Source organism: Heteronotia binoei, chromosome 5 (genome assembly GCF_032191835.1).
Source record: "Heteronotia binoei isolate CCM8104 ecotype False Entrance Well chromosome 5, APGP_CSIRO_Hbin_v1, whole genome shotgun sequence".
Classification (NCBI taxonomy): domain Eukaryota; kingdom Metazoa; phylum Chordata; class Lepidosauria; order Squamata; family Gekkonidae; genus Heteronotia; species Heteronotia binoei.
Window position 1 is genome coordinate 22,910,614 of NC_083227.1, and position 22,174 is coordinate 22,932,787.

Sequence of the window (22,174 nt, forward strand, 5' to 3'; positions counted from 1 at the left end):
AGGCAAGTGTCCCCTCTCCCTCACCGCTTCATGTGCATCCCTCCCAAAGCTGGGCGCTCGGTGGAAGAGGACGACCATCCCAGATAGAAGGCGTGTACCATTCTTCTGTCAAGGGCATACGATAGCTGCGCTCCCCTGCCAGAACCTCCAGTTTCGCACTAGACCTTTAATCCTGGTTTAATTCTGTCCCCAAACTGACACTCCACGCTAGAATCAGAGAAAGCAACTCTATGATTTTAGTGCAGAATGTCACCTTGGGGACGAGGCTAAACCAGGATTAGAAGTCTAGTGCGAAATAAAATCCAGTTGGGAAAGTGCACTGAAAATGGATTGAAAGTGCATTGTTTAGTGCAGCCGCTGAACCATTTTGTCGACAGAATCCTCCTCCAACAATCTGCTTGGTCTTTCAGTGTCAGCAGAAACACCCCTTCTTGGTTTGAAGCATCTAACTCTGCCCCTTCGAGAGGGTTAAAACCGGCGGCGAGGCTGGCAGATTCCTAGAAAAGCCCATGGAGAGTTGAGCAGGAGAGGAGGCGTGCGAGGGAAGGACCTTCCTGTGTTGTTCTCCTGCTCTCCCCGTTCCCCGCCTCTGGAAGGGAAGCCCGCCCGGGTCTTGGCTTTCCGCGGGTCTCTTCGGCTCTGCCGGATTCCCACGAGACATTGAGGTGCGGCTTGCAAGGTGAGCGGCGAGGATCTGGGCGTCGTTTGGAAACGGGAGGAGGGGAGAGAGACAGACAAGAGCAGGGCAGGCATCTTCCTGGCCTCGCCCCCCGTCACCCCCCACGCTTACCCAACGTATTATTTTGGAAGGATGTTATTCGAAAGACCCTCCGTTTAGACTTAATTGTTTTAATATGCAAGGAGATACTGGTGTGTGCAAAACAAGTCAATAGGCAAAGCTTTGTGGCTAATTTCTTTCTGTTCCTCCATCCACTTTTTTCTCTGGATCATCCCCTCCCCTGGCTTACATGGATGTATTGTGCATATTTTGGGGCACGTTTATATTTTAGATTTTTTAAGTGTTATAATATTTGTCAGACTGTGCCATGATTTACAAGAGCCTATGGAAGTGACCAGCCCATGAAATTGTGGTTAAACTCATCATTTAAAAAAAAAATCCTAAAACTAAAGCAGGGTTTGCAGCAGGGGTGGCCAAACTGTGGCTCAGGAGCCACATGTGGCTCTTTCACACATATTGCGTGGCTCTCGAAACCCTCACCATCCCATTGGCTGGCTTGGAGAAGGCATTTGTTTCTTTAAATCACTTCTCCAAGCTAAGCCAGGTGGTGGCTTGGAGAATGCATTTAAAGTTAAAGTTGCTTTCTTTCCGCCTCTCCTTCACTCCATCTAGTTGCCTTTCTTCCTGTCTTGCAGCTCTCAAACATCTGACATCCATGTCTTGCGGCTCTCAAACATCTGACATTTCTTCTATGTGGCTCTTACGTTAAGCAAGTCTGGCCACCCCTGGGGCAGGCAGTCATGTTGATTTGTAGTAGAACAACTAGATTTGAGTCCAATGTTGCATGAAGGAAGATTTGGCCCTCGAAAGCTTAGACCCTGAAAAACTTGTTGCAGACTAAAGTGGTGTAAAAAATGGGCTGAATGGCACAACCTAGCATGAAATATGAGTAGCACAAATCAAACTTGCTCTTAAAAGGTTTCTCTTTCTATTTACGAGAGTGCTTTGGGAAATGGACAAATTTGTGCTCCATCTGCAGCTAGTAGCCATTATAGTGAAATGGAATTTCTCTGTGGGCTTGTTTGGCTGCTACAGGATTAGATGGATTTTCAGATTAGATGGATTTTCAGCCTTATTCCAGTGTGGTTCTTACATTCTTAGGTTTGTCTCTAGATCAGGGGTGGGGAACCTTTTTCTGCCAAGGGCCATTTGAATATTTATAACACCATTCGTGGACCATAAAAAATTATCAACTCAAAAAACAGTGCTCCGCCGAGGGAGAACGATTCAGGCCAGCAAAATTAATGCAAATAATTGTTTTTTTATTTGAAGTCATGTGGGGAGAGCCTAATCTGGTGCGCATACACATACACCCACCTCACTGCCCTAGGCAAATGCCCAGCAGAAACTCAGTAGCACATTAGACCACATCCCTAATATTAACATATTAGGTCACACACTCATTAGCATATTAGGCCACGCCATCTGGGATAATCAAGTGCAAACTTAACTGTGACAGTAACTTTTCCAGGCCCTGCAACAATTCTGGCTGCCCAGCCAGGCCCCAGGAAAGCTGCCGCACAGTACATCTGGGCCCTGTGATCCCTGCCTGACCCTGGGGAGGCTGCAGCACAGCAAGGCTGGGCCCCACGATCCTCGCTGGCCAGCCAGGCCCCAGGGAGGCTGCCACATGGCTCAGTTCAGCCCAGTAATCCCCGAGGGCCACACCAAGTGACCTTGAGGGCTGTATATGGCCCTCGGGACAGAGGTTCCCCACCCCTGCTCTAGATTGTAATGGCATTGGCTCTTATTAGCAGGGCCGGATCTAGGAGAGGCAGGGGGGGTATTTGCCCTGGGCGCCGATGTAGGGGTGTGTGCCAAATTGGGTATGGAGTCCGTTGTATTCTATGGACCCATAAGATAGAATGGACCAAAAGGAGGTGTCATTTTTTAATTTTGCCCCTCCTCAAAAAACATGTAGATCCAGTCCTGCTTATTAGTAGTGGGAGACTCAGAAATGAACTAGCTAACATTTTTCCTAATAGGAAAAGAAAATGATGGGGGGGGGGAATGTTTTGAGTTAACATCTGGGTTCAAATTGCTACTCTGCCTAGAATAGGGTTACCATATTTTGAAAAGCAAAAGAGAAGACCTTACTGACTATTTCAAAGAAAAGGAAGAGTCCAGGAGCACCCTGAAGACTAACGGAATTTGTGACAGGATATGAGCTTTTCTGAGTCACTGCTCACTTCTTCATGAAATGTCTTCAGATACCTGAAGAAATGAGCAGTGACTCATGAAAAGCTCCTCCACGGCCACAATTTTGGTTAGCCTTTAAGGAGCTCCAGATCTCTTGGTCTTTTCTACTGCTACCGACAGACTAACATGGCGACCAATGCTCCCTCTAATCTTGTGAGCAAAAATTCTACTTAGTGAACTACTGACTTCAAAGTTGTGAGCGACTGCATGAATTAGTTTGATATGGGGGCATTTTTCCTGAGCTGAGACAAAAATGTGTGAGTTGGAGGCTAAAAAACTATGATGATTCGATGAAATTGCTGAGCAGACAGGTTAAAACGGATAAAAGGAAGTACTTCTTCACCCAAAGGGTGATTAACATGTGGAATTCACTGCCACAGGAGGTGGTGGCGGCCACAAGTATAGCCACCTTCAAGAGGGGTTTAGATAAAAATATGGAGCACAGGCCCATCAGTGGCTGTTAGCCACAGTGTGTGTGTATATATAAAATTTTTTGCCACTGTGTGACACAGAGTGTTGGACTGGACGGGCCGTTGGCCTGATTCAACATGGCTTCTCTTATGTTCTTATGAGCTAGCTCACACTAACTCATCTAAGAGGGAACACTGCTGACGACCCATCGTGATCTACTTCAAACACGTGATGGTCACTGTGACAAATCTCATTTTAAATACTTTTACTATTTAAACTCTGGCATTTGCTATTAACTAGGAATATTCCTTAGTAGCCCCGTGGTGCAGACTGGTAAAGCTGCAGTACTGCAGATGAAGGTCTCTGCTCACGTCCTTAGTTCGATCCTGGCGGACCAGTCTGTAAAGGGCAAACTGAAGAGAGCACTCTTTTAGATCACAGGACAATGTATCTATAGGTTGTTGTGGCAAATTGCCCTCTGTAAATTTGTCAATAATTTTTTTCATTTTAATTCTTTCGCAGTATTTATGAGGCATTTTATAAGTTCCCCCTTCCCTGAGCTCCGTTTAGGCTGTTTTATTTATGGCTCACCTCATGGAAGATCATACAGGCTATTTAAAAACCTGCAGATAATTTTTAAAAGGAAATATTTAAAACTAGTTCATACCATTAAAACTGAAAAGTTCCAATAGCTCTTGGTGGTAGGTTCCAGACTGGGTCACCTGCTCTGGGTTTAGGGTTGCCAATCCCCAGGTGGGGGCAGGGGTTCCCCCGGTTTGGAGGCCTTCCCCCTGCTTCAGGGTCACCAGAAAGCGAGGGGGGAGGAAATGTCTGTTAGAAAGGAAAGGTCTCCTGTGCAGAGTCGTTTCCGACTCTGGGGTGACGTTGCTTTCACAATGTTTTCACGGCGGACTTTTTACGGGGTGGTTTGCCATTGCCTTCTCCAGTCATCTACACTTTCCCCCCAGCAAGCTGGGTACTCGTTTTACTGACCTCGGAAGGCTGGAAGGCTGAGTCAACCTTGAGCTGGCTACCTGAAAACCTAGCTTCCGCTGGGGATCAAACTCAGGTCATGAGCAGAGCTTAGGACTGCAGCACTGCAGCTTTAACACTCTGTGCCACGGGGCTCTCTAATGTCTGTTGGGGGCTCCATTATTCCCTATGCAGACCAATTCCCATAGGGCATAATGGAAAATTGATATGTGGGTATCTGGGGCTCTGGGGGGGGCTGTTTTTTGAGGTAGAGACACCACATTTTCAGCATAGCATCTAGTGACTCTCCTCAAAATATCCCCCAAGTTTCGAAAAGATTGGACTGGGGGGTCCAATTCTATGAGCCCCAAAAGAAGGTGCCTCTATCCATTATTCCAAATAGAGGGAAGGCATTTAAAAGGAGTGTGGCCCCTTTAAATGTGATGGCCAGAACTAATTTCAGAGTTCAGTTGTGCTTGCCACACCCTTGCTCCTGGCCCCACCCCCAAAGTCCCCAGATATTTCTTGAGTCAGACTTGGCAACCCTATCTGGGGTGGGAAATTCTTGGACATTTGGGGGTGGAGCCTGAGGAGGGAGGGGCTTCAGTGAGGTATAATGTTGTAGAATCCACCTGCCAAAGTAGCCATTTTCCCCAGGGGAACTGATCTGTGTAGTGTGAAGATCAATTTTATTTCTGGGAGATGTCTGGATCCCACTTGGAGTTTGGCAATCATTCTAGTGATTAAGCATTTTAAAGGGAGACTTTTAGCAAGTATTTTCAGGAAATAAGTGAATGGTTGTGTTTCTTTTCCTTCAGGGAGAAGCCCTTCCCGTAGCTCCCGAAAACACCCAGCACCTGTCTTAATGACTTCCAGTATAATCTTTTGCACCTGAGCCTTCTTGTGAATGAGCTAAGCTTTTGGGCCTGAAGCCAAATAAGCTGCATCTTTTCCCTGCAAAAAGAGACCCAAAACGAATCCAGCCCCTTCAAGATGGAAGTCGTGCCTGAAGAAGGAGGCACGGTGGCTGCTGCGGCCCCCTTGTTTCAAAATATGTTCACTTGCGGGTTGCCTGTGGGAATTAAGATGGAAGAGGCTGCTCTCGTGAGTGAGGAAGAAGGGGAAACATTGGCAAAGGCCCCGAATTTTGACCAGGCTGGGGACACCAGAGGGGTAGGGCCTCAGCTAATTAAACAGGAACCAGAAGAAAGGTTGGCTCAGCGTTGGGAAGCCCAGTGGCAGGAATTCCTGAAGACGCTGCAGCCCCCTCACACAGGAGGGGGTGACCCACAGGGGCTGTGGGGTGATAAGACTGCCGACGAGTTATCCTTGGCCGCCTCAGAGAACGGGACTGACATTGGCCAACCTCCCAATGTGGAGGGGGCACCCCAAACCTCCCTGGCCCATGAGAGAGTCCTGGGTGATGGAGATGGCAGGAAAGCGAAGGACGGCGTGTCGGGCAATGCGAACGTCAGCGCAGAGATCCAGCGCAAGCGGTTCAGGCATTTCTGCTACCGGGAGACCGAGGGGCCTCGAGAGGTTTGCAGCCGACTCCAGGAGCTCTGCCACCACTGGCTGAGGCCAGAGAGATGCACCAAGGAGCAGATCTTAGAGCTGCTGATCTTGGAGCAGTTCTTGACCATCCTGCCTCAGGAAATGCAGAGCTGGGTCAGGGAAGGCGGGCCAGAGACCTGCGGCCAGGCTGTGGCCTTGGCGGAAGATTTCCTCCTGAGTCGGGAGGAGCGGTGGGAAGAGGGGGTGAGGGCATTAACTCTCTAAGGCTCTAATAGGGGGTGACACTAGAGGGTCTGGGCCCTCCACGGTAGCTGGAGACCTCGCAAACTGGACCCCCCATTCCCCATTGTTGCTTCAGAGGCTGGTGGAAGAAAATGAGGGGGGGGGGTTCCTTTGGCCAATGTGTGACATCACTTCCAGCACAAACCCGGAAGTGACATCATCGTGTTGGCAAGTTGCTTAAGGATTCACTCAGAACTTTGTGGTTTAAGCATCCTCTCGCCAAGGTGATGCGCTAGAGTTCACCCAAATTCTGGATTCCCCCCAAACTCTGTGGTTAAACAACAGAGCTTAGATGAACCCTAGAGTGTCATCCCAGCACAATAACGTCACTTCTGGTTTTGGGTCAGAAGTGATTTCCCTGATCCCCAGGTTCTCTTGCTGGGCTGCCAGCTATCACTGGCAACCTTCAGTGACACCAAGTTAGAAGGGAGTCCTTTAAATGCTTGCTGTGTGCTCTGGAGAGACATTTCTGTCATGACAGACCAGACCCTTGGAATTATAATCTGTCACAGATTTCTCATGGCTGCAATCAGGGGTGGAATTCTAGCAGGAGCTCCTTTGCATATTAGGCCACACACCCCTGACGTAGCCAATCCTCCGTGAGCTTACAAAGTTCTATTTTGTAAGCTCTTGGAGGATTGGCTATGTCAGAGGTGTGTGGCCTAATATGCAAAGGAGCTCCTGTTAGAATTCCACCCCTGGCTGCAATAGCTCTGGGCTTGGGTGTATGGCCAGAAGCTGCCTTGCCACATCACGTGGTTGGTCGATCTAGCTCAGTATTGTCTCAACTGATTGGTGGCAGCAAATGAAGAAATATCTTTCCTAACACTTGAGCGCTTTTAATGATGGGGAGTGAAGCCGAATATTCTGCATGCAAAGCCGTTGAAGCAGTGTGGGGTCTGCAGGAGCTGGTTCCCCTTAGCCACCACATGAAGACTGTCAGCTGTAGAACAAGGAGGAGGAGGGGATTGAATCCTTGGAGGTTTTTAAACAGGCTGGATGGCCATCTGACAGCATGAAGATCCTGTGAATTTAGGGGGAGGTATTTGTGAGTTTCCTGTGTTGTGCAGGGGGTTGTGCATATTAGGCGGGCAAGGCAGTTGGCCCCTTTCCTGGAGGGCGACGACCTGGCAACAGTGATCCATGCAACGGTCACCTTGAGGCTGGATTACTGCAATGCCCTCTACATGGGGCTGCCCTTGTGCCGAACCCGGAAGTTGCAGCTAGTGCAGAATGCCGCTGCCCGGCTGTTGTTAGGGCTCCCTAGACGGGAGCACATCCAGCCGGGACTTCGGGGACTGCACTGGCTGCCGATAACATACCGAGTTCGGTACAAGGTGCTGGTTATGACCTTTAAAGCCCTTTATGGTCTGGGACCTGCCTACCTTAGGGACCGTCTCTCCCCACATGTCCCCCAGAGAGTGCTGAGGTCGGGGTCTCAGAACCTCCTTACAATCCCTGGGCCAAAGGAGGCCCGTCTGAAAGCGACCAGGGACAGGGCCTTCTCGATTGCAGCTCCCTGTTGGTGGAATCAGCTCCCGGAGGAGGTGAGGGCCCTGCGGAACCTTGAACAGTTCCGCAGGGCCTGTAAAACAACCCTCTTCCGGTTGGCCTGTAAAACAACCCTCTTCCGGTTGGCATATAATTTGGGGGATGGGACGGTGGCTCAGTGGTAGAGCATCTGCTTGGGAAGCAGAAGGTCCCAGGTTCAGTCCCTGGCATCTCCAAAAAGGGTCCAGGCAAATAGGTGTGAAAAACCTCAGCTTGAGACCCTGGAGAGCCGCTGCCAGTCTGAGAAGACAATACTGACTTTGATGGACCGAGGATCTGATTCAGTATAAGGCAGCTTCATATGTTCATGTTCACAATATGTTCAACTGTGAGCAGAATGCCTGAATATTAAATCTTAAACATCAGATTACTGAATATTGGAAATTTGAAGGACTGATTTAAGGAATAGTAGCATAGTGTATATCGATGTGAGTTTTATGTATTTTTAGGTTTTTATGTATTTTATTGTATAATTTTAATCGTATTTAAATCGACCTCTGTTAGCTTTTATTGTTGTAAGCCGCCCTGAGCCCACCTCGGTGGGGTAGGGCGGGATATAAATCGAATAAAGTAAAGTAAAGTAAAGTTGGACTAGATGACCCTGGAGGTCCCTTCCAACTCTATGATTTATACCTTGCCCTTCACTCAGAGTGGCTTCCAATCGCCTTCCCTTCCCCTCCCTACAACAGACATCCTGTGAGGTAGGAGGGACTGAGAGAGCTCTGAGAGAACTGCGACTGACCCAGGGTCACCCACCTGGCTGCATGTGGAGGAGTGGGGAATCAAGCCCAGTTCTCCAGATTAGAGTCCAGCGCTCATAACCACTACACCACGCTGGTTCTCCGGTTATGTTGGCCGAGCTTTCAGGAAGATGTCATACAGCCTCAGATTCAGCAGGAGCTCACAGGAGCACAGCTCCTGAACCTTTCTGATGGTTTCCCCTCTCCCTGCCCACCTACCTTGTCCATTGAATAGTAGGTGCAGCTGCATAACAATCCTTGGATTAGGAGAGCAGCCAGCCAGCCAGCCACCAGCAGCTTTGCCACACCCCCAGCAGCCCTCCTTAACCCCTGGAGAAGCCTGCACTACCTTTTCTCCACTTCTTATGTGATTTTGGGCGGTGGGTGGCTTGCTGGCCCTTTGACTGGGGGGAGGGGTGGCTCAGGAGAGCCCCAGGCGAGCAAGGCCTGTTTGGGCTGGCTGGATCTCTAGCCAGCCCAAGGAGGCCTCGCTCGCCTGAGGCTCTCCTTTCTTGTATCAGCTTGCTTTTGGCTGGGGGAGGGGGCGGCATATGCTAATGACTTATGCTAATGAGCTCCACCAGCTATTTTTCTACAAAACGACCCCTGATGTCATATCAGTCTTTGAATGATCAACTTCCTTAATTCCCAGGGAGAGTAGACAGAATGAGGCTTTTCCCTTTGGGTCTGCCCTCTGCAGCCAGACCCTCTCTGCTGTTTTAGGTGCTTCTTGGGTCTCCGGAGGAGGAGCAGAGTGGAGCTGCTATGGATCCGCTGTCCTTTTCAGACATCAAGCTGGGTCAAGTCTGCAAAGGAGTCAAGGAAGAAGAGCACGAGGAGGATCCCAGCTCGGTTGGTAAGCGTCTGCGTTGGGCGGGACATGCTGGTGTTTCCTGCTGCACCCTTACTACGCTTTCTTCTGGGACTAGCTTCAATTCCAGCAGACCTCCAGATTTCAAAGAAGGTTGACTTTATTGAGAGACAGAAACAGTCGCAGGACAATTCTGCGTCAGATCTGGTGTCCCTGGGGAGGGACTGGATCTTTATACCCGATTTAGGGCCGTTAATGAGCCCGCCAGATGTTAGCATGGTTAGTATTTGGATGGGAGACCTCCGAGGAAGATAAGGCTGGGATTGCTACCCAGAGGAAGGCAACAGCAAACCACCTCTGTTCATCTCTTGTTTTGACCCCCCCCCCTCCCCGAGATGGGGGTCTTCATGAGTTGGTTGCAATTTGACGGCACACTATTCATTTAGCGAGGTCAGCTGGCCCTGAGGTGTTTCGTGACCTCCTCCGTTCCTATTATTTTGTGAATTGCAGCCTGTATTCGGATGGCGTTGGGATCATTTTTACCCCTATTGCCTTAAAAATAGAACAAAAACGAAATTAGTGGGAAACTGACAAAGTTATATTTTTCACTGTCTTTCCTGCTGTTCCCTTCTTTTAATGCAGTGTTTGCTAAGCAATTGTTCCCTCATATTGTCTGGTGTCTGGCACAATCCAACCTAACCAAGATTTTTAATTCTGCGTCTTGCCTTGAGGTCAGCTTGATCCCCATATTGATTTAGTGAAATAGGGTTTTTTTTTGGGGGGGGTAGGTTGTTCAGGGGAAGGGCTAACTTCATAATTGTTGATAGATTCCAGTGGCTAGCTATGTTGGTCTGATGCAATAGAACAAAGTTTGAGTCCAATGGCACCTTTAAGACCAACCAAGCTTAGATCAGAAGCTTCTACCCAGAATTAAACTTTGGAGGTCTTCAAGGTACCAATGATCTCAAGCTTCATATTTGTTGGGTATTGTAATTCTGCATGCAAGAGGATTTGGGAGGGAAAGGGTTAAGAGCATTCTTTCAGTCGGGTACGCTTGGCAGTTGGTCCCCCTTTTTCACCTGTTAGATGTTGCTTCTGTCTTTCATCTTATATTGGGCCTTTCTTCTCCTCCTCGTTCTCCTCCTCCTCCTCCTCCTCCTCCTTCCCCCTGGGCTTGGAGCTGTAGTAAGTTAACCTTTCTGAAATGAACCTGTTCACAACAAATTAAAGATACCTACATGAATGTGTCATGTAAGCAGTGTTCCCTCTAAGCTATGGAGTCTTGTGAGCAAAAATTCTACTTTGTGAGCTACTGGAATAAAATTGTGAGCTACTGCATAAATTACTTTGCTTGGGGGCCATTTTTCCTGAGCTAAGACAAAAATGTGTGAGCCAGAGGCTGCTAAACTGTGAGCTAGCTCACACTAACTCAGCTTAGAGGGAACACTGCATGGAAGATGTGCTTCTGTTTTTGTGAGTAAAAATTCTTTCTCTTGTTACCACCGGATTCAGATCATCTTTGTAATTTCTTTGAACAGCATTTTCCTCTTAACCGGGGAGCATGGAGAATTGGGGATAATGAGTAAAACTTCTGTGCTTCCAGGGCAAATGATTTCTTTTTAACATTCAATCCAATAATAATAGCCATTTCTGTCTTCTTTTTCTTCTTGATAGTCGATGGAACAACAACCCTGACGCTAGATTCTAATCCGTCTCCTCTCTGCACCTCTTTGGATCCAGCTCAGGTAAGGGTGGTGCAGGGGAGCAGAGAGGAGGTTACAATGGAGACATAGGCGGGATGGCTTGTGATGAGGACTAAAGTCACTGGATGATGGCGAGGGATATCCCCAGTTTGGAACCCCTCCCCCTGCTTCAGTGCTATCAGAAAGTGTGTGTGTGTGGCGGAGTGGCTGCAGGGCACTCCTCTCCACCAGAAAATGATCTCCCCCCCCCACCCGCCGACAACATGCCTACCTTGCCTGGAAGTGACATTGGCACGATGGCGATGTTGGGGGGCTATGCTCTGGTTTGGGGGCAAAACTCTAGCTTCAAACTGTAGAGTTTTGCCCAAAAACCAGAGTATCCCCCCCGATGTCACCTATGTGCCTATGTTACTTCCGGGTGATGTAGGCACATTGTACCTGACATCCTTGGTGTGGGTACATCACCTGGAGGGAACATGGGAATGTTGCATTTCTTCTCTTCCCTTCTTTCGGAACCTCCTGGTAAGTCCCTTGCCAGCTTGTCAGCCAGACCTGGTAACCCAAATGGGGGGCTACTCCTTCAGTGTTCTAGGACAGTGGCCTTCATCCTGTGGTATGTGGTGTCCTACTTGTTGGATTATGAGCTGCTGTAGAGACAGCCGGAGGTGGAATTCTAGCAGGAGCTCCTTTGCATATTAGGCCACACACCCCTGATGTAGCCAATCCTTCAAGAGCTTACAAGGCTCTTTTTTGTAAGCTCTTGGAGGATTGGCTACATCAGGGGTGTGTGGCCTAATAGGCAAAGGAGCTCCTGCTAGAATTCCACCCCTGGAAACAGCTGTTTTATTTTGCTGCTTTTGGGACCCTGCATCCCACGCATGCTGGGAGTAGAGGCAGGACAACAGGGTGAAGTTGCTTGGGGGCTGAGAGGATTTTCCCTTTGGCTTGTTTCTCACTATGGTTCCAGATCTCTGGGTCTGCTGCTCCCAGTCCTGGCCTTGACACCAGGGAGTTCGTTTTCTGCCTCTCCTGACTTCCTGTCATGTGACCGAGATGTCACCTGTCTTCCTGATACACGTTTGCAGCTCAGTAGATCTTACGCATCTGCTTGCTGTTTAAAGGTGGATTCCTGGGTCTGGAAAGATTTGAATACCATTGCCTTGGGAGATGAGAGAGTTCTGCCTGAAAAGATAATCACCGCTTAGCAGTTATTTATTTACTTATTTTTAAAATTTAGTTACTTATACTCTGCCTTTCTCCCAAGGGAAAATGGATCTGGAGGGTGGGGTCTTAAGCCCCCTTTCATACTGCGCTTCTGATCTGAATAATTAAAAAACCAAGCAGATGGGAGCAGAACTCCAGGGTTATCACCTGGCTAGGTTCTGGGCAGAGACTGGAACCCAGCATCTAATTGGCTTTGCTTTTGTTTTTACCTGTGGCTTTTTGAATCAGGATGCTGGGCTACAGGGACCATCAGCATGCTCTAGCCACAGTGCCTGAGGGGGAAGGAAACTCCTTGCTTGTATTCTTCACAACAGAGCTCTATCACCATCACACCCCAAGTCAGGGGTGTCAAGTGTGTGGCCCATGGGCCAGAACAGGCCCCCCAGAGGGCTCCTATCAGGCCTGCAAGCGAGGCTGCTTCCTTCTCCCTCTCTCTTGCTTCTTTCAGAATCACAGCCTGCTTTGCCAGGATTTCTCAATCACACAAGCGCTAGAGAACAAAACCTCTATTTTCTCCATTGACTGAGTCTCCTCTCTTACAGAGGAATGGGGGGTAGGGGGTGGGGAGAGTTTGCTTTGATACTGACCACGATATTGTAAGAGTGCTAATACTTTAAGCATGTGTTATTTCAGGTTTGTTTGTTTTTTAAAAATCTTCTATTGTTTTTGTGTCCTTTATAAGGTTTATATTTCTGCTACCTGCCATTACATTTTATAGCACACATTGCCCGACCCGACAGACCAGCCCTCATAACAAATGAGTTCGACACCCCAGCCCTAAGTCATAGCACATTACTACTGAAGGAGGTGGATTCTCCCATCCTGGCTGGGAGGACATAACAGTTTCTCTGCTTTCAGGACCGGGTGACTTTTGAGGAGGTGGCCGTTTGTTTCTTTGAGGAGGAATGGGCCCTGCTGGATCGAGACCAGAGAGCTTTGTACAGGGAAGTTATGATGGAGAACTATGAAAATGTGGCTGCTTTGGGTAAGAACATAAGAAGAGTCCTGCTGGATCAAGCGAGCAGTCCATCTAGTCCAGCATCCTGTCCAGCACAGTGGCCAACTGGTTCTTGGTGTGAACCAGTTTGGTGAGGAGAGAGCCAGTTTGGTGTAGTGGTTAAGTGCGCGGACACTGATCTGGGAGAACCGGGTTTGATTCCCCACTCCTCCACTTGCACCTGCTGGAATGGCCTTGGGTCAGCCATAGCTCTGGCAGAGGTTGTCCTTGAAAGGACAGCCGCTGTGAGAGTCCTCTCAGCCCCACCCACCTCACAGGGTGTCTGTTGTGGGGGAGGGAGATAAAGGAGATTGTAAGCTGCTCTGAGTATCTGATTCAGAGAGAAGGGCGGGGTATAAATCTGCGGTTGTCGTCGTCGTCTTCTGGACAGCCAGTAACAGGCCATAGAGACTGAGACCTTCCGCTAATGTTGTCCTCTGGTGGCCAGAACTGTACACAGTATTCCAAATGAGGCTGCACCATAAATCTCTACAGGGGCATTACAATATCAGCAGTTGTATTCTCAATCCCTTCCTTAATGATCTCTAACATAGGCTGCAATCACACGCACTAAATAATGCACTTTCAATCCACTTTCAGTCCACTTTACAACTGGATTTTACTGTGTGAACTGGCAAAATCCAGTTGCAAAGTGCTTTGAAAGTGGATTGAAAGTGCATTATTTAGTGTGTGTGATCGCAGCCTCTGCAGCCTTTTTCACTGCTGCAGTACACTGGCTTGACCATTCCATTGAGCTATCTACAGGGCCGGATTAACAATTAGGCAAATGAGGCACTTGCCTGTGGGCCTCCATGCCTTTAGGGGTCCCAGACCAGCTTTCCCCCACCCCAGTTTCCCCCTGCGGCCCTCGGCTAGTTTGCCTCTTCCTCCGTCGGCCCCTTCCCCTTAGCTTGCCTGCCTCGCCTCCTCCCCATCGCTTCCCCCTTTGTCCACCCGCCCCCTCCCTCCATGTTGCTTCCCTCTTCACCTGACCCCTCCCCCTTGTTTCTTTCTTTGTCCGCCTGCCCTGCCTCCTCCCCATCTGCCGGCCCAGCCCCAGGGAAACCCATCTCTGGAGCGAGAAAACTGCTTCTGCGCTTGCCGGGCTTGCAAGGCACTTTCGGCTGAGTCAGGCGGGAAGGAAAGGGAAGCCGTTGCAAAACTAAGTCTGGGCTCCGGTTGAATGGTGGGCAGCGGGCACAGGACGCTTCCGCCCCCCCCCCCAAGCAGAAATCTGAATTGCCTGCAGCAAAAAAAAGTAGGAAAACGAGCCAGGCAAGCTGGCTCCGTCAGGCTCGCCTGCTCTTCAGCAGCTCCGCAGCCCCTCTTCTGCATTTGGCAGCGCCAGGCCAGCCAACACTGGCTCTCGTAGAGCAATGGGACAGGGAGAGAGAAGGATTTTGGCGGCAAAATTGCTGCAAAGCTTCCTGCCTTGGGAGCTTGCTTCCCCACCCCCCTCGGGAACTTGCAGGCTGCCTCTGTCAGTAGCAGAGGACAGATTTTTTTTTAAGTTCCCTTTGCTCTTTTGGCTGCCTCCGCTCTTTCTATCAAGTGCAAATGAGGGGGGGGGAAGCAACAACTTCCCTTCGTTCCCTGGGGAGGGAGAAGGGAAAGAGACAGCGGAAAGACCAAGTTGTGCCGGAGTGCCTTGAGAAGCTCAGCAAAGTTTCCCTCCAGGTTTTGTGTGCAGTGCTTCTCTGGGATGGCTGCTCCAGAGCCTCCAGTCAGTTCAGCAAGAAAGAGTCCTGTTTGTTTCTGTGAGTCAGACTGGTTTGCAGGTTCTCTCTCTCTCTCTCTCTCTTTCTCAGTAGAAGAGGCAGGCCCTGTGCTAAGGGTGAAGTGTGTTTGGGGGGAGACGGCGGGAAGGCAGCGGCAGCTGCGGGGAGGCGGCGGAAGGTGGCAGGAAGTTGGCAGTGGGGAGGCGGCTGCGGGGAGGCGGCAGAAGGTGGCGGGAAGACAGCGGCAGCAGCAGGAAGGCAGCGGCGGCTGCGTAGAGGAGGCGGCTGCGGCTCTCTCACTGGTCTCTCCAGTAATCCTGACTTTATTTTCCTGCTCTTCCCTGTGTGAGGGTCTGCTTGCTTTAGCCGTTCCAGACAGTTCAGCAGACGCAATATAGACTCCATCAAGGCTGGCCCCGCCTGGCAGCCAACTATAATCAACGCTTCACATGAACACAGACATGAAACTGCCTGATATAAATGAAGGGGAAATATAAGGGGCACCATTTTTTACTCTCCTCCCTTAAAAATATGTAGATCCGGCCCTGCCCCCACAGCTTTGTCAAAGGGGCTTTTGAGGTTGCCGGCAGGCTGCAGTGGGGCAGCCCCCCCCCCCCCCCGGAAGAGTTTGACTGCCTAGGGGCCTCCACAGGGTTTAATCCAGCACTGGCTATCTACTACAACCCCAAGTCTTTTTCTCTCTCACCCTCAGCAAGTTCAGACCCCATCAGCCTAAACTTGAAGTAAGGATGTGTTTGTCCCAGTGTGCGTCGCCTTACACTCCCCAGCACTAAACTTCATTTACCACATTGTCACCCACTCACTTGGTTTGTGGAAGTCCTCTTGGAGCTCTTCAGTGTCAGCCTGAATAATTTTGTGTCATCTGTGAACTTGGCCACTACACTACTCACCCTTAGTTCCAGATGATTGATGTTTTAGCATAGCCTTCTCCCTGATACCCTAGTTTTTTATATGCGGGGAATGGGTTTGAGGGGGGATATGGAAGAATATTCAGTTATCTGATGATATTGGATTTATATCCCACCCTCCACTCTGAATCTCAGAGTCTCAGAGCGGCTCACAATCTCCCTTTATCTTCCTCCCCCACAACTAGGGTTGCCAAGTCCAATTTAAGAAATATTTGGGGACTTTGGGGGTGAAGCCAGGATACTTTGGGGGTGGAGCCAGGAGACATTACGGGTGGAGCCAAGATCAAGGCTGTGACAAGCATCGAACTCCAAAGGGAGTTCTGGCCATCACATTGAAAGGGCCAACACCTTTTCAATGCCTTCCTTCCATAGGAAATGATGAAGGATAGGGGCACCTTCTTTTGGGGCTCCTAGAATTGGACCCCCTGATCCAATCGTTTTGCAACTTGGGGGGATATTTTGGGGAGAGGCACTAGATGCTGTACTGAAAATCTGGTGCCTCTACTTCAACAAACATCCCCCCCAGAGCCCCAGATACCCACGGATCAATTCTCTATTATTTTCTATGGGAATAAATCTCCATAGGGAAGAACAGAGTTCCCAGCAGACATTTCCCTCCCCTCCCCCTGCTTTCTGACGACTCTGAAGCGGGGAGAGGGCCTCCAAACCGGGGGATCCCCTGCCCCCACCTGGGGATTGGCAAACCTACCCACAACACACACCCTGTGAGGTGGGTGGGGCTGAGAGAACTCTCACTGCGGCTGCCCTTTCAAGGACAGCTCCTGCGATAGCTATGGCTGACCCAAGGCCATTCCAGCAGCTGCAAGTGGGGGAGTGGGGAATCAAACCCGTTTCCCGCAGATAAGAGTCCGCACACTTAACCACTACACCAAACTGGCTCTCTAAACTGTTGCCTAAAGCTAAATGGCAAAGGCTTACTACCTCTTTACAAGGTCTAACCCCATATTATTTATCGATCTGCCCTGTGAATCAGATGTGTATTTAAAATTCCATGCTCTGGACTTGATTCTCAGGTATAAGTGGGCCTCATCTGGATCTACACCATATCACATGGAGAGAATGGGTTTAAGTCTCTCTTCTTCGCTGCTTTCCAGGCCTGACTTGGGCCTCTGCAGGCCTGGGAATCAAGTATTGAACAATGAACTCTCAGCATAAGTCTGACTGGCAGGGCTTGAGGTGAACCCATGTGGATAGACTTCGATTTTTATCCCATTCTTGTATTTGAAAGTGCCAGGATTATCTCCTTGTTTTTGTTTCCTCCTATAAAGGATTATGGATCCCCAAACCGGATCACATCTCTTGGCTGGAAGGAGGAGAAGATGCGTTCATCCGTGATTTCAAGGAAACGGAAAGTTTGACAGGTGGGTCGATTCTAAGAAACCTGGTATCTGCTCTGAGGGCTGGTAAGTTTTTGGTTCATGCTTACGACAAACTGAGCTATTCAGTTTTGGGGAGAGCTTTTCTACTGACCTGTCAAAATGCACATTTGTACATGCACTGTTTTGGCAGTTTTTCAGCGATTAATTTCAAATGCCTTCAGAAGAGTTTGTCTGTTCATGAAGTATTGCCCTTGCTGAAGCAACACCGTTTATTCGCAGCACAGAGTCCAATCTGGCTGTGCAGTATTAGAACATCATCTTATGTTCCGTGCTCTCTGATTGGTCAGAATCACTCATGTGACTGACCCAGGACTCTGTGCCCTCGCTCTGAATTGGCTTAATGTGTTTATGTAGCATCAAAAATGACATCACGGCTACTACTTTATGTCTGATTGGTTAGGAAAATCTAAAGAAAGGTGTTTCTTTATGCTATGCATGGGGAAGACCAGGGAGCTCATTTTCCCCGCAAGCTCCTGAGATGTTCCAGCAGTCAGTGCAGTGTGGCATTGCTGCTGTTGTAAGGCCCTTTATATACCTGTTTCTCTTCTAGCTGTTTGTCCACACCGTTTTTTTTCAGGCTTGCTTCTGCAGCCATGAAGACTAGAAACATCTCTGTTGCTTTTCAAAGAAAGAAAACTCAAGGGTTTTGTTCTTTTCTTGCATTTAGCACCTGGTATCGCAATCTCTGATGGTATGATTTAATGACAGTCATGGACTGCCTACTCATGGGAGAGAGGCCATTAGTTTTTCTGGTTTATCCCTCTATATCTTGACAGCTGATATAACTGTGAGTGAGATCAAAGAGGAGGATCTGAGGCTAGAAATCACTTGGCCAGAAGAATCGCTGGAGATTTTCCCAGGAGGATTTCAAGAGGACGTTTCCTTACCATCTCTACTGCACTGTGAGAGTGAGTGGCCCATTCCAGAGAGGGACCACAGTGGTAAAGTCCCTGTTTTAATAAGAGCCCTGTTGAATCAAACCAGTAGCCCTGTCTCAACACAGCAGCTGACACAGTTCCTCTGGCGGGCCAACAACAGGGCATAGAAGCCAAGACCTTCCTCTGGAGGTCTTTTGCCTTCCTTTGGACATACAGCAGGGGTAACTGGAGGACTGGGCAAGGAGAGGTAGTTGTGAATTTCCTCCACTGTGGACAGGGTTGGATTAGATGATCCTTGGGGACACTTCCAGCTCTGTGTTTCAGTGATGTTACCTCTTGGTGCTGGGATTCAGACATTGACTGTCTATGTACCCCTTTAGCAGGAGTGCAGCCCCCCAACAAAACCTGGTATTTTCAGGTTAGGTTATATCGAACCTGAAAAATATTGGTATTTTCTTATGTTCTTGGATCCTTATACTGGTATGGTATTGGGATTCAGTAAATATTTAGGAAACCCAAATTTTTCAGCTCTGTTAACCTGATGGAGGCCATTATAGTCAATGGTCCCCATAGGATATAATGAACAATTGATCTGGGACTCTGGGTGGGGTTATTTTCTTGAGATACAGTCACCAAATTTACAGCATAGCTGCTGGTGCCTCTTTTTTAAAAAAAGAAATCCCCAGGTTTCAAAAAAGTTGGACCAGGGAGTCCAATTTTGTGGGTCCAAGAAGAAAATGTCCCCATCCTCTGTTGTTTCCAGTGAAGGGGGGGAAAGGCATTTAAAGGAATCACAGTCCCTTTAAATGCCTTCTCCAAGGTGCGTAACTCCAAAGGCATTTAAAGGGCTCACTGTCCCTTTAAACACCTTCAAGCAGCGAGTTCACCCAGAAGGTATTTAAATATTCTGTCACATGACCTACTGTCCAGACTTTGAACTGGAGATCTCAGTGGCTGAATTAGGGGCCTTCCTTATGCTAAGCTAGGGTTGCCAGTTCAGGGTTAGGAAATACCTGGAGATTGTGTGTATGAAGCCAGGGGAGGGGAGGTTGGGTTTGAGGTGAGGAGGGACCTTAGCAGGGAATAAGGCCCTACAGTCCACTCTCCAAAGCAGCCATTTTCTCCAGGAGAACTGATTTTGGTTGTCGAAAGATCTACTGTAATAGCAGGAGATCTCCAGGTGCCAGCTGAAGGTAGGCAGCCCTATGCCAAGCAAATACTCTAGCACTTCACAGAGGGGTAGACTTCTCAATGAGTTTTAGTCATGAGAGCTAAGTGGAGGTTCAAAAGCAGAATATCTAAATATTGCAACAGAGGAAATGGGTGGATTGGCCTTTATAGTAACTGGGACTTTTCCTAATGGGCTGAGGGCGTCCCCCCACCCTGAGCTGGGTTAGCCCAGTGGTACAGAGGAGCTGTGCAGGGCTAGCTAGGTAGCTAAAGAGCTGGCTTTTTCTCCTTTCCTCCTCTCGGAGGGTGGGACTGGAACATGTCAGGGCAAGGCCCTTTTGAGAGCCTGTTTGGTGTAGTGCTTAAGTGTGCGGACTCTTATCTGGGAGAACAGTTTGATTCCCCACTCCTCCACTTGCAGCTGCTGGAATGGCCTTGGGTCAGCCATAGCTCTGGCAGAGGTTGTCCTTGAAAGGGCAGCTGCTGTGAGAGCCCTCTTAGCCCCACCCACCTCACAGGGTGTCTGTTGTGGGGGGAGAAGATATAGGAGATGGTAAGCTGCTCTGTGTTTCTGATTCAGAGAGAAGGATGGGGTATAAATCTGCAGTCTTCTTCTTCAAGGCCCTTTTCCAGGGCTCATATTTTCTCTCCCAGGATGCACCTGGCTGCAAAAAACCTAACCACCACAGCCAGATTGAAAGAAGAGAGGGTCTTCTAATGTCTCCGTGATTATTTCTGCTAACCAGGGCTTTTTTTTGTTGCAGGAACTCCTTTTCCTATTAGGCCACACCTCCCTGATGTAGCCAATCCTCCAAGAACTTACAGTAGGCCCTGTACTAAGAGCTCTGTAGTCTCCAGGAGGATTTGCTACATAAGAGGGGTGTGGCCCAATATGCAAAGGAGTTCCTGCTACAAAAAAATGCCCTGCTGCTGTTTCCCTTCTTTCTCTCCATCATGTGACATGACCCCTGTCTGTTTCTCCTTTGCATCCCAACAAGGTGATGGCACAGTCAGTGAGAACGAGGAAGAGGTGACTCATCAGGATGGCTCTGAGTTGGCAGGATCACTGAGAACATTTCCCGGAGGATCCCTCAGGGATGCTTTCATGAAGTCGGAGCCTTGCGATCAAGGCCACGACTCAGACAGGCAGCAGTGGCACCAGGCTGTAAATATGTGGGGCATCTCCATCCAGAAAGTGGAGAATGTCACGGCGGATCACTTGGGCGTCATGCCCACAGGGGAGGAGAGCCACATGTGCCGCAAGTGTGGGCAGACGTTCGAACACCAGTCAGGGCTTATCGTACACCAAATGATCCACACGGCGGAGAGGCCCTATGAGTGTCTCGAGTGCGGGAAGAGCTTCTGCCAGAGGGAGAATCTGCTCGCCCACCAGAAAATCCACTTGGGGGAGAGGCCCTACGAATGCCTGCAGTGCGGGAAACATTTCAGCACCAGGTCCCATCTCATCACCCACCAGCGGATCCACACCGGTGAGAAGCCTTACAAATGCCTCCATTGCGCCAAAAGCTTCAGCAACAAGTCATCCCTTGTCACCCACCAGAGGATCCACACAGGGGAGAAGCCCTACGAATGCCTTGAGTGCGGGAAAAGCTTTTGTCAGAGCGGCCAGCTGATCCGGCACCAGAGGATCCACACAGGAGAGAAGCCCTACGCCTGCCCTCAGTGTGGGAAAGGCTTCTGCCAGAGGGGGCAGCTGATCAGGCACCAGCGAATGCACACGGGGGAGAAACCTTTTGAATGCCTCCAGTGTGGGAAGAACTTCAGCAGGAAATCGTACCTAGACATTCACCTCCGCATGCACACGGGAGAGAAGCCCTACGGGTGCTTGGAGTGCGGGAAAAACTTCTGCCAGAGTGCCCAGCTGATCCGCCATCAAAGAATCCACACAGGGGAAAAGCCCTTTGAGTGCCCAGAGTGTGGGAAAAGCTTCTTTCAGAAAGAAAAGCTGGTAAGGCATCAGAGGACCCACACAGAGGTAAAACCATATGAATGCTCTGTGTGCCAGAAAACCTTTGTGCGCCAAGATAAACTCTTTAATCACCAGAAGTCTCATGTAGGGTATGAAATGTTTTGAATGATTTTTTTTTTTAAAAGTCTTGTGAATCTGGCAACATGTATCTCATTCCTCATCTGGGATGCGTTAAAAGATCCTTCCTGTAGCTTGGTCCCCTTCCCAAATATGAGCAAAATTATACCAGATTGAAGTTTAAGATCACTGGGTCCAGGAAGAGAAGGAAAAACAGGCGCCGTGGGGAAATATATTTTATTTCTAGTTCTATATTCCTGTGTTTTGCACACTGCTTCATCAGGGGACTCTGTAAAGTAGTTTCTCTGTATGTTCCTGCTGTGATAAGATACTGGACAGCTGCCTCCAGATGTTTACAAGCAGAGCAGAAAGCAATGGATTTCACTTTTAATTTGCCGGTGAATATTCCGGTCCAACCTGGACTTCACCTGTTCAGTAATCCACATGGACGAGGAAATCTTGTCATTGTTCGTGTCTGAATCAGCGTGGGATTAGTGCTGTTGTTCCGTCTCAAACCAGACGATATGAAGCCATCTCGCAATTCTTTCTTGTGACTGCCTGAACAGTTGTGGAATGACATCCAAAGATTTTAACGCGGACAACCTGCAGGTTGGATATAAAAACCAGAGCTCTCTTTCCATTCTGCCACAGCCTATGGGTCTGTCTAAATGCCATTCGTGTATATAAAAATCCATTCTGACACATTATTTATGCCCACTTTCAGACATGGGAATAAACTTCCTAGAGCGCTTCCATGTCTTTAAGCTGTAACCAGTGCTGCAACGAAACTTCGGTCGTCATAGAAGGTCGTGGATGGAAAATACATGTTTTGTGGAAATGATTTGTTAGCTCCCATTCTGGAATGTTCCGTTTGAAGCCATTTGGTCA

The 22,174-nt window shown here is 49.0% G+C and overlaps 1 protein-coding gene across 1 annotated transcript; it reads left to right on the forward strand.

The window, feature by feature from the left end:
• Positions 1-523: 523 nt before the first annotated feature.
• On the forward strand, positions 524-21,341 carry LOC132571160 (zinc finger protein 383-like). Its single transcript, XM_060237837.1, has 8 exons — positions 524-679; positions 5,140-6,079; positions 9,133-9,265; positions 10,895-10,965; positions 13,006-13,132; positions 17,081-17,173; positions 17,968-18,099; positions 20,238-21,341. Exons 2-8 carry the CDS (start codon positions 5,315-5,317, stop codon positions 21,332-21,334), a joined length of 2,418 nt encoding a protein of 805 aa, XP_060093820.1. The 5' UTR covers positions 524-679; positions 5,140-5,314; the 3' UTR covers positions 21,335-21,341.
• Positions 21,342-22,174: the final 833 nt, after the last annotated feature.

Coding starts and splice junctions, on each gene's coding strand:
- LOC132571160 (XM_060237837.1), top strand. CDS start 5,315: ATGGAAGTCGTGCCTGAAGAAGGAGGCACGGTGGCTGCTGCGGCCCCC. Junction 6,080..9,132: donor AGGAGCGGTGGGAAGAGGGG/GTGAGGGCATTA, acceptor CTGCTGTTTTAG/GTGCTTCTTGGGTCTCCGGA. Junction 10,966..13,005: donor CCTCTTTGGATCCAGCTCAG/GTAAGGGTGGTG, acceptor CTCTGCTTTCAG/GACCGGGTGACTTTTGAGGA.